The 12,148-nt window shown below is 37.8% G+C and overlaps 1 protein-coding gene across 1 annotated transcript in view; it reads right to left on the bottom strand.

Annotated features, from left to right (window-relative positions):
* CMPK1 (cytidine/uridine monophosphate kinase 1) overlaps positions 1-10,190 on the bottom strand; it is a 35,398-nt gene extending 25,208 nt beyond the window's left edge. The window contains exon 1 of the mRNA XM_077149748.1: positions 9,850-10,190. Coding sequence (XP_077005863.1) covers positions 9,850-10,026 — 177 coding nt within the window. The 5' untranslated portion in view covers positions 10,027-10,190. The remainder of the gene's footprint in view (positions 1-9,849) is intronic.
* Positions 10,191-12,148: the final 1,958 nt, after the last annotated feature.

Here is a 12,148-nt window from a genome sequence, read left to right on the forward strand (position 1 = left end):
CATCTCCCTACCCTGTATTAGTAATAGATCCTTCCAATATCAAAAATTTAGAATTGCCATAGCCCAAACAACCACAAAGAGAGGTATGGAAAGATCAAAGGTAATAGTGGAATTATACATAGAAGATAGGACTTAACAAATGAATATGAATGTTGAATCATTAACTTGATATCTCTTTTATAAAAGTCTCCAGTATTTTAGAGCAGCTAGAAGAAAAAACCTAAAACTGTGAAATTGTAACCCATGTCAAAGTGTGAAATATGTTCTACAACTAATTGTGGTGCTGTGCTTTGAAATTTATAGCTTTTTTGTATATATGTTATTATTCACAAAAAAAGAAGGAAAAAAAAGTCGAATGTGATGATTAAGTATTTAAGCCCTCTAGGCTCCTGTATTTTGGAGCAGCTAGAAGGAAAAATCTGAGAGGATCGTATGGCAGCCCATGACAAACTGTGGGATCTGTCCTGTAACCACTTGTTGAAGAGTGCTTTGAAAACTATTGCTTTTTTTTCTTTGCTTTGTATACACATTATACTATACAATAAAAAACTAAAAAAAAAAGAAAGACACCATCAAGAAGGTGAAAGACAAGCCACAGAATGGGAAAAATAACTGCAAATTATATATGTGGATAAAGGACTTGTATCTTTAGATTATATGTTAAAAAAAATCCAATTTAAAAATGGACAAAGGTGATAAAAAAATTACTGTTTGGGAAAAAAATGAACAAAGGCTCTGAATAGACATTTCTCCAAAGATGATATACAAATAGACAATAAGCACATGAAAAGTTGCTCAAAACATTAATTATCAGGAAAATGAGAATTGAAACTAAAACGTGATACCACTTCACACCCACTAGGATAGCTATAATAAAAAAGAGAAAATAACAAGTGCTGGCAAAGATGTTTAGAAATTTAAACCCTCATTCACTGCTGGTGGCAATGTAAAATGATGCAGAAACTTTGGAAAACAGTCTAGCAGTTCTCAAAAGATGACCAAGAGAAATGAAAACATATGTCCACACAAAAACTAGTACATAAATGTTCACAGTAGCATTATACATAATAGTCAAAATTTGGAAACAATCCAAATATCCATCAACTAATGAATGGATCAGAACGGATCAATAAAATGTGGTGTATCCATACAATGGAGTATTATTTGGCAATGAAAAGGAAAAACATAACGATACATGCTACAATGTAGATGAACCTTTAAAAAAGTATGCTAAGTGAAAGAAGCCAGGGACAAAGGACCACATAGTGAAAATCTACTTCATATGAAATGTCAAGAATATACAAATCAGTAGAGACAAAGCAGTTTAGTGATTGCCTAGGGCTGGTAGATACAGAGTTTCCTTTTCGGGTGAGGAACCTTCTGAAATTGATTTGTGATGATGGTTGAAAACTGTACATACTAAATACCACTGAAAGGGGTCTTGAAAAGCCACGGCCAGTGGGGCTGTTGGTGCAGAAAGCACCCAAAGCAAGGAATTCAGGGGCTAGCTCATAAGATTTGCCTAATGGTATAACATGGAAGCAACCATGCCTTGCAACAAATGAAGTTACCTAGCTCATTCAGAGAGGACTGCTTATCAAATACGAGATGACTAAAAAGGCATCTGCATTTAACAATAGAAAATAAAGAATATGCTCTCTGAAGGACAGCATTACCACCTGCTGCTGCTGAGTCACAGATTCCATCATCACAATTCGTCTTGCTAAGGAAAAATATGTTATATGCTATTTTTACTAACCAGACTATTTTTATAGAAATAGCTGAGCGTATCTAACCCAACTCTCTATATACCTTACAAATACTGAATTCTTTCTTTTTATAAAGAGCAGCTTAAAATATGCAATTAGTTTAATAATTTCCAACAATGGGTTTATCTGCAATACGATATATATTACCTATTAGAATTTACTTGATGAAGTAGAGAACAAAATATATGACTATTTAGCACTTAAATATTCAGAATTTTTGACATTTTCTTTAATGACCTCAGACAACCAACAGCTGGCATCATGTCTAAATTTTTTCATGCTTGAAAAATGTGTCTATGTATTTCTATGCAGTGTGTACTGCTGATGAATTGTATAGAATGTGAACTATATCTCAGTAAAATGTTATTAAAAAAAAGAAAAGATACCTGACTACAAAATTCTCCATTCACTCTGATCTTTGATCTGTGAAAAGACAAGGATCCTTTCTGATTCCATGTGGGAAAGTAGCTAACCTGCCCATTTTTTCCAAAAAAATAAGAATTTTTCCAGATGTGTGAGTATGCTTGGATGGGTGTTCCATATGCTTCAAAGCAATGTGCTGGATGAAATGGATGCTGTAGGTGCTATAATGTACCACACTCACCGTGTTTCCAGTTAAATGCATGAATTACTTTCATTTTATTATAGAAAAGCATTAGTAAACTATGTCATTTAAACTCCTCAACCCAATACTCAACCATGAAGCCTCTAACTGGATCCCAAACTATTTTTCCAATCATAACTCTGACAGCTCCCCTATAAGCCTTCCTCTCCACTCACTCACCATTCTTAAATAGGCCTTACATTTTCCAGCTACTTTATCTTTGCTCTCCTCCCCTGGAATATCCTTCCCTCTTCTCTTCTTGGTTTAGCATTACTTCAGATTTCCCAGTTAGGGCTTCATTGGCCTATTACATCTATGCATGCCACTTTTCCCTTAATTAACTTATTTGTGGACAGTTTTGAATGTCTACTAGGTGACTCATACTATTATATTTCAAATTAGCATATGTGGCAAATAATATAGAGATCCTGCCTTTTAAAAAATTCATAGTCTAGTTGGGAGGGATATATGAATACTAACACTGATGGAACCAATGAAATCGGATGCAAGGAAACTCAGAAGCAGCAATTAGAGAAGAAACGGGAAAACTTGAGAGCAAGGCCATGTAAATCAAAAGAGAAGACAGTAGCAAGAAAGGAATAATCACTGTTTCTAAAATCTCCCAGAGGTCAAGCAACATAAGGGATAAAAACTCCCCTTGATTTAGCAATTAAGAAGTGATTTGTGAACTAGAAAAAACAATTTCAATGCAGTAGTAGGGGCAGAAACTAGCTTTCAGAGCTAAGGAGAGATGGTGAGAATGGAGAAAAAGAATACAGACCATCTTATGTGAGGAAGAAAGCAAGGGTGGTAGTTTTCAAAAGGAAACAGGGCCAAAGGGCCCTTTTCTGAAGATAAGAATGAGAAGTAAATTTATAGAGTTAGTATAGGGGACATATAAGATACAGGACAAGGGGGGGTTGATTGACAAACTAAGATCAGGGAAGAAATGGTAGGAAATTGGAGGAAGTCGGAGAGTTACACTTGAAAAATAAGAGAAGAGCGTATAAATGATAGGTAAATCCACTTTCCAGAAAAACTGAGGGAGAGAGTACATATTACACAAGTGAAGTAAATATGACTCAACGCAAGAGACCAGGTAGGATGGAAGAGCTTCCCCCATCCCCCCAAAAAAGGTAAACAAAACACCACTGAAAACAAATCTTGAAAAATTTTAAATATCAAAAATAGGGAATGGATTAAATAAATAGGCCTATCTATGAAGTATGATGTAGTACTAAAGGTTGTATAATAGAAGTACATTTATCAGCATAATAATAAGTTTGCGAGATAAGTGAAAAGTAGGTTTCCAAAAAGTATGAACCTAATTAAAAAAAAAAGTTGGAAGGATAATCTCTAAAATATTAATGGTGGTTTTCTCTGAATAGTAAGAGTACTGGTAATTTTTTTTAATGCAAAATATTTTAACAGATAGTCAAATATACAGCATTAGAATTATCTAAATATCACTTGTTATTAAAAAATCAGTGTATCACATTAGATGAGTCTACAAAATAAAAACACAGATCACATACTGATAATAATCCCTGCAGTCCAAAAATACCCGCATCAATACAAATTACAAATACATTTTAAAAAGAAACACTAGAGACATTAGACATTTAAACGAAAGTAACTGAGACTAGACTATAAGTACAGTTAAGTACATTCATCCATCAAGTACAATAAATTTATCATCGCTGTTTATAGTCACTGAAAACACAATTTCAGGAGCAATTTCACATGCTTTCATAAATCTTCCAGGACAGTTCCCTTAGTAAAGTGCTTTTGTGGGCACCACTGTTATTTACATGCTCATGCATCATATATCATACCTCAGAATATTTCACTTCATAGTGAACTGTTAACATATATCGTTTAAGTAAACACCAAGTCAAAATTTAACTCCAATGATGACAAAGTTTAAAAATTTTTTAAATATTGAAAGTATATACCAATTTTGTTTAATCACATAAGTATTATTTCCTCTTACTAGATGCTCCCAAAATAAGCAGCAAGAATTTAAATATTAACTCCATAAAAAGGAAGACAAACTTTCCTAAAATATTAACAAGGATTTTAAACAACAATAAAATCATTTTGTAAGTCGAAAAGTAATTTCCTATTCATTGCCAACTTTAAAATACTAATACTGGTAATTTCTTATACTCTTTATTTATCTGTATTTTCTAATTTTTCTATAATGTATATATATTAGTTTGTTCAAATGGCTACTAAAGTTACTAGAAAATAACTACTTAAAGTTGTTTGAACCTATTTATTAAATATATGTATTACGTATTTCTTTTGGACTGGGGATGCTACGGGTGGAAAAAAATTACGAAGACACTAAAGGCCCCATGAACTGAATGTTTTGGGAAACTTTCTAATAACACACAGTAGAATGGGGTGGGGGGCAAAGGTCAGGGTCTCCACTCTTCAATACATTGCATTTAGCTAGGGAGGAAAAACTAAAAGATAAAAATTTAAAAACCAGCTTAAAATTAAACTTTCACATTCACAAAATTCTTTCATATCTTTTCTCATGAAATTCTATGATGCATCTGTGTTTACTCCAAATAGAGAGCTCTAAAAGCCTGTATTTCCACACACAGAACTTAAGAGTTCAAACACCTTTTCTGGGAAGCCTTCCCTGCCCCACTGGGCTGAGATTTAGATGTCTCTTATCTAAATTGTATAATTTGGTATATTTCTATCATAGAATTTACTTCCTATCCTCTAGTCACTGATTAACTTTCTTGTCTCCCCAATACACTACAAACTTTTTTGGCAACAGGGTCTGACTCTTAATCACCTCAGCAAATGGAATAGAGCCTGACTTTCAAAAAGTGTTTTCTGAGTAAATGACAAGTACAGGGAAATATTTAAAGAAAAAATAAAAGCACAGATAACTATACCATTTCACTTTAATGGACTGTTATAATAACAATAAATAAATAGTATAATAAAGTGTTCTCAATCTTTAAGAAAGGAGGTTTAAATATCCTTTCTAGCTAACATATAACACAGGTGTGGCTGTTGTTTTCAAAAATGAGAAATTTACTAGGAAAATCTTTAGAAAGTAGAAACTCTCAAATGTCAATCATTAATTACAATGATTGTTAATCATCTGGTACTGGTAAGCAATTATACACTCTGATAGAAATGTTTTGAAAAGTAAGCTGGTACTACATCAATTAGAATTAAAAATGCACATATCCTTTGATCCAGCAACCCAATTTTTAGGAATCTAACGTACAAAAACAAAAGCATCCATATACAATACTATATTTTCAAGAAAGTTTACTGGAATACTGTTTACAATAACAAAATAACCCCTGGAAACAAATCTGAATGTCCATCAACTGGGGAATGGTACAACCACACTACGGTAATTCCATGTTAGGGAATATCCTGCAGCTATTAATCAGGATGAATGAAATCTGCAATGTATAGCCCTGAAAGGATATCCATGACATATTCAGTGAAAAATAGAACAACCCCATTTGTAGGTAAAAAAATGATAAATATTTACATTTTTGTTTATAAGAATATTAAGAAAGAAATGGAAGGCATACACACCACTGGTGACCTCAGGATTAAAGGAGATTTAACTTTTCCCAACAAGCATGGGTTACTTTTGCAACTGAAAATGTAAAGGCAAAAAATTAAATTTCAAAAGGACAATAAACAACCTGAACATATAACTCTCTCTCCCCCATTTGCTTAAAAAAATCCCACTTTTACAACCACTTTTAACAAAAGTGTGATGCCTCAGGATCAGGGATTCTGTGGACCGCCTCTTTTACTGAAAATATAAACTCTCTTTAAAACAAAAACAAAAACCTATCTCTTTTTCCACCCCAGTCCTACCAAAGGAGAGAGAAAGGCCTAATCTTAAACAACTTTAACATACAGTGGGATAGTCCTATTGGTTTTTTCTATGAGTGATAATGTGCTTTGAAGATTTGTAATCAAGAGCTTGAAAATTTTAGAATGCTCAGCAGATTTTCAGCAGATACAATGAATAATTATACCATTATTCATACAATGAATAATTATATACCATATTATTTTTTTGAGAGTAAACAGAAACATTACATGAGAAATCTGGGGAAGACAGAGCCAGGTGCCATTCAGACACTTTTGGTCCTGAAATTGGAAGAGCTAACAGCTAATTAGGCGTCCCCCCACGGAACGGTATGTTTAAATTTTTACATCATCAGGACCCATGTTTTCAACAAATATTCATTAAAGGAATACTTATTAAGCACTAGTACATGCCAGACACAATGTTCAGGACAGGAGATACAAAGATAAGTAAAACCAAGCTTATTATTTCTATATGCTTAGAGTAAATATCACCCAAAACTTTTTATAGGTATAGTAATTAGGATGACTATGTAAAGTATGAGTTACCCATATAGCCCTGGAGGAATGTGACACAGATAATAAGAATACTTTCATTGCATTCTTATTTTTTTGGCACAGCTATAAGCTTTAGTCATAATGACAATAATAAACTAACATAATAAACAAAATGTTCACAATCTTTAAGAAAGGAGGCTTAAATATCCCTTCTAGCTAACATATAACACGTGTGTTTGTTATTTTCAAAAATGAGTGTAGGTTATCGTCATAATTTCTCTTGGACCAATACAACAAATAAAATAAAGCTCAATTAAAAAAATTTTTAAATGATAAGGAATCATTTTTTTTAGTAAGATGATTTTTTAGTAAGAAGTAAATTATTACACAATATTAATTTCACTCTGAGCACTTAACTCTAATAAAGGATTACACTGATTTAGAAAATGTCTAATTTTCAAACAAATTTAGCACTGGAAGACAGATTTAGAAACAATAAGCTAGAAGATAACAAAAACTGAAAAAGATCAGTACCAACAAAGGACAAAGTTAATCCCAAAATCTTTCCTTCCCAATTTAGAACACTTTCGGAAAATGTCTTTTCTTCCCCCAGTGTTTGGTGGTACAACCTGCAGATGGCAGAATTAGCCTTCAGTGAAAAAAACAAGTACCAACCAGCCCATCCCTAAGGAAAAATCCCAGGGCCTTAGAGAGAAAGATAACCTCAGGTCCTGTTGCCAGGGCCTAAAGATGCTTCTGGCAGCCACAGTAGAAACTTTCCCAAAGAAACACTTCTATTTCAGGCAATTTTCAGGAACACTTTATGCTAATTTAGCATTTGCATGACAGTTGGGGAATTTAACCTTGTTTTATATAACTTTTTCCCCCACAGGAAGTATATTTTAGTTCCAAAACTGCAATCTTTTGGAATTCAGTTTATGTTTGCGCGTTTAACAAAATACTGATTCAAAATATAAGAGACTCACAGAGGGAAAAATCCTCTGTCTTAACCAACCATAGACATTCCAGTGTTTTAATTTGTTTAGTTAGCTAGGGATACCATTTGCAAAATTATAAATATTTGGAATTATATGATACTAGCTTAATGTTTTTGATAACTGGAATTAAGAGCAAAAATTATTATGGAAGAAGTCAACATTTAAGACTGAACTGCTGAAATCATAAATAATAATATAATACATTACTGAAGATATTATCCCAACGTGGAAATTTTATAACTGACAATCAACAAGTTTAAAATATTATCAGCCATCACCGAAATAGAGTAAAGAATAAATACTAGCTGCAGAATATGTAGATTATTTTTAATCCAACGGAGTAATATCAGTATTATTAGTTTGGGTGTGGTCATTTAAAGCCACATTATGACTCAGAAACAATAAATGTAAAATGTTTTCAAGAATAACAGTCATAAAACAATTTAAAAATACTACTGTTTCAGAGTAAAAATCAGGAAGTCTAACGTGTGGAAAAAATTACTTGTACCTGTTCATGCCTACCATGTAAATAAATATATCTTATTTACTATTCACAAGTATCAATCAAGATAGGTATTTTTTCTTCGTACAGACAAACACAAGCTAAAAGTAACAACTTCTCTGGACTTATTAAAACAGGAGGTAGAGTCAGGGATTGAACTCATATTTGTTTGACTGTCAAGTCTGCTCCTATCAATGCTATTTACATGTAAAAGTCACTTCCAATGTCAAACAAAAATCTGAACTTGTCACTTGTCCTTTTTACAAAACGAAAAGAACAGAAATTAAAATGAGGAAAATATTTACTTATACTTTCCCATTTTTGGTTGAGCTAGTTCCTTTTATTCCTAAAAATGATAAGCAATTATAAATACAGCTGTAGAACACATCACGAATTAGATATTATCACCCTACTTTTTCTGGATTCTCTTTAGAGAATAAAATATAGAACAAGGGTTGACTGCATGATCACAGACACGGAGAAGTAAAAGCCCTAAGCTAATACAGACCATACACCTTGGAAATGAGGGAAAGAGTGAACTATTTTAGAAGTTCAGGTCAAAAACTTTTCTTAATCACCGAATTTCACAATTATTCTGCGGGTGTTTTTCAGAACCACCACTTGTCTCCAGTTCTAATTACCTTCTGTTTTCCTTCTCTCCCAAACATTCGCCAAATTCTCTATTAAGCCTTTCTCAGTATCCCTGCAACTAACCACGTATCTGCACTCTGGTTCGAAAATTATTAATAGAGCTGAACTGATAACAGACCATGCCTTGAAACCAAAATAACAAACACAAAACAATTTTAGGGTTGGGAAGTACTTTACACTCCGGATAAATCTGGGTGCCCATTTTCCTTTAATTTTTCAGAGTGGATAAATGGGACTCGGAGCGAGGAAGTGACCTGTCCAAGAACAAACTGTGAGTTGGCAGCAGGGCCAAAGGTTGCAGCTTGACCTCAGTCCACCGCTCCAAGGCTTTTCCAACCGCACGAATCCCAGCTGAACTTCAGAGCTGTAACTGCCCTAAAGCCGGCAACTGACCCGGCCAGAAAGAGCTATCACAGATAAACAGATGACTTAAAATAACGCCCCGCCCCACGGGACTCCTTTCTGGAGTAAAGTCGGGTTAATTGAGGGTTCGGAGTTCAGATGGCCTGCGGGATAGGGCGGAGAGGAAAACGGCAGCTGTGGGAGAATACGGCCTCTAACCTAAATCCCGGGTCCCGCTGCGTTCACCCACCACACATCCAGAGGCACACTGACCTCTAGGCGCAGAAGGTACCCGGAGGCTGGCCCTCACGGTATCTAGCTCCCAGACTACTCTTTGGGAGATGTTGCTCCCCAAAATGTAAGAAAAGAGGGGGCGCAGTAACAATGCGACTCCAAGCACTCCCTCTCCTTTCTGGGCGCCCCGACGCGGGCCGAGGCGGACTACGACTCCCGACAAGCCGCGCGCCTGCATTTCCTCGGCCGCAGCCACGCAGGCGGCGCGACGGTCGCCGGGACTCGTAGTCAGCGGCTCAACCGCTCCGGGGGGCGCGGACGGCCAGGCGGGCCTGGCGTCGCGTCAAGCCCCAGGGTGCCCGCCAGCTGCCCGGGACTCACCTCAACGATGCGGCTGCACTGGGTCCCCTTGCCGGCACCCGGCCCGCCGAGGACGAACACGACCAGCGGCTTCATGAGGCAGCGAGGGCAGAGGAGAAACGGCCGGCGGGTCAGCAGCGGGAAGCCAAAGCCAAGGCCCAGAACGTGCAGCAGCCGGCGGTGGCAGCGACTCAGCATACACCACGTCTCGGACGGACACTAGAGAGCTGACAGCGGCCGGGGCGGCGGAGGCGCGGGGTGGGGTAGGGGAGGCAGCGGAGAGAAAGGGGCGGGCCGTGCCCGCTCCCGCCGCGGCCTGCCGTTGTGGCAGCCAAGGTAGACGCGCCGCAGCCGGAAAGGGAGGAGCTTTCCAGTCCCAAACTCCGCGGCGGTCCCCCCTCGGTTACTCCCAGTGCTGGTCGGCTTCGCATTCTTCTCCACCCGGCTGTTTATTCATTCATTCGTTCTTTCCGTAAATAGGCTCGAAACTCTCCACCTTCTAGGAAGGAGGACCTAGAATAGGTCAGCTGAGAACAAGGACAACTTGTCATATTGCCAAGTAGGAGGTAGTCGACTGCAAAAAAGGTCGTACTGAAGCATATGTGCCTTCTTTTCCTTTGTGCACGTTTCTCATAAGCGACTTTTCTGTGTCTCTTCTGGCAGTTGGAGTTGTGAGATTTTAATGGTATGAGGTCTGTGGAAAAAGTGTCTAGGACGCTATTGGTATGTTTTTAGCGAAGGCTTTAGGTCAGACAAACAAGACAGTCTTTTTTGTTCCCATGGTGGTGCCGGCAGAGCTGAGGATTCCACGTAGGGACTTGGTTGCAACGCTTCATTGTATACCTACATATCACAATATGTGATTTTTCTCTCTGTGTCTCCTTGGAGAGCTATGACCACAGTAGGTTGAATACTTAATGCCCCGCACCCTGCCCATCTCCTGCCAATCCTGCTAGGCAACTAAGGAAAATACTAATGTGGAAAGATAGAAAAAAGTGAAACCTAGATACCCATCTTTGCCAAGTGTTTCCCAGGGAGTTATTTCCAGGAAGGACATGGCTAGGCAAAAGAACACTTTGAGCCTGTTCTGGTTATCTCTTGCTTTGTAACAAACTACCAAAACTTAATGGCTTAAAACAGCAATACCATTTATTTTGCTTGTGACTTGCAATTTAGGCTGGGCTCAGAGGGGACAGCTCATCTTTGCTCCACGTGGCAACAGCTGCAGCAACTCAACTGGGAGCTGAAGGATCCATTTCCAAGATGGCTCGTTTGCATGGTTGTCAATTTTGTACTGGCTGTTGGCTGGAAACTATAGTAGGACTCTGGGCCTTGCCACAGATTACCCGGGCTTCCTCTTACAGCACCATGGCTGGGTTCCAAGAGTGAGCATCCCAAGAAATGGGGAATGGAAGCTGCCAATTTTTAAGGCCAGAAATTGCCACAACGTTACTTTTACCATTTTCTTTCAGTCAACGAGGCACAGAGCCCTGATTCAAGGAGCGGGTACATAGATCCTACCTCTCAATAAGAGGAGTGTCAAAGATTTTTGGAGTCATGTTTTAAAACTGCCATAGGGTGCTAAACCCCACTGTGGAACCTTAGCCTTAGAGAGCTGAACTGGATCATGTAACACTTGGAGAACTCTCTTGTATAAATTAGGCAGGCCTAGGTGACCCTTTCTTCCTAGACTTTCCCCTGTTGGAAGGCAATCCCAGACTAGCTAACTTGAGAGGACTCAAGAAGAGAAACAAGCCAAGGAGGTAAGAATCCCCAAGCAGCTTTTGGTTTAACTTGCCATCCCAGGATGTTACCAGTGTGTTCGTTTGCAAGCTGCCGAATGTGATATACCAGAACTGGAACAGCTTTTATAAAGGGGAATTTAATGTTACAAGTGTACAGTTGTAAGGAAGTGAAAGTGTCCAAATTAAGGCACCAACAAGAGGTTACTTTCACTCAAGAAAAGCCAATGGGTCAGGAATACCTCTGTCAACTGGGTAGTCCCATGGCTGCCATCTGCTGGTCCCTTACTCCTGGGCTCCTCTGCTTTCACCTCAGTTCCAGTGGAGGTTCCTCACTTTACTTTTCCAGGGCTGGCTTTCATTTCTTGGCTTCCCTTGGTTGTCTCCAAGTTCTAGCTTACTTAACATATAATGACAACCTCTGCTGGGCTCCAGGCATCTCCAAACATCCGTGTCTCTGTTCTCCATGTGTCCGCATCTGTGTCAGCTCTGCTACAAAGTTTCTGTTGGTTCTGAGGCTTCTGTCATTTCTCCAAAATGTTTCTTTTAAAGGATTCCAGTAAGCTAATCAAGACCCA

The sequence above is a fragment of the Tamandua tetradactyla genome, chromosome 2 (genome assembly GCF_023851605.1).
Source record: "Tamandua tetradactyla isolate mTamTet1 chromosome 2, mTamTet1.pri, whole genome shotgun sequence".
In the NCBI taxonomy this organism is placed as follows: Eukaryota; Metazoa; Chordata; class Mammalia; order Pilosa; family Myrmecophagidae; genus Tamandua; species Tamandua tetradactyla.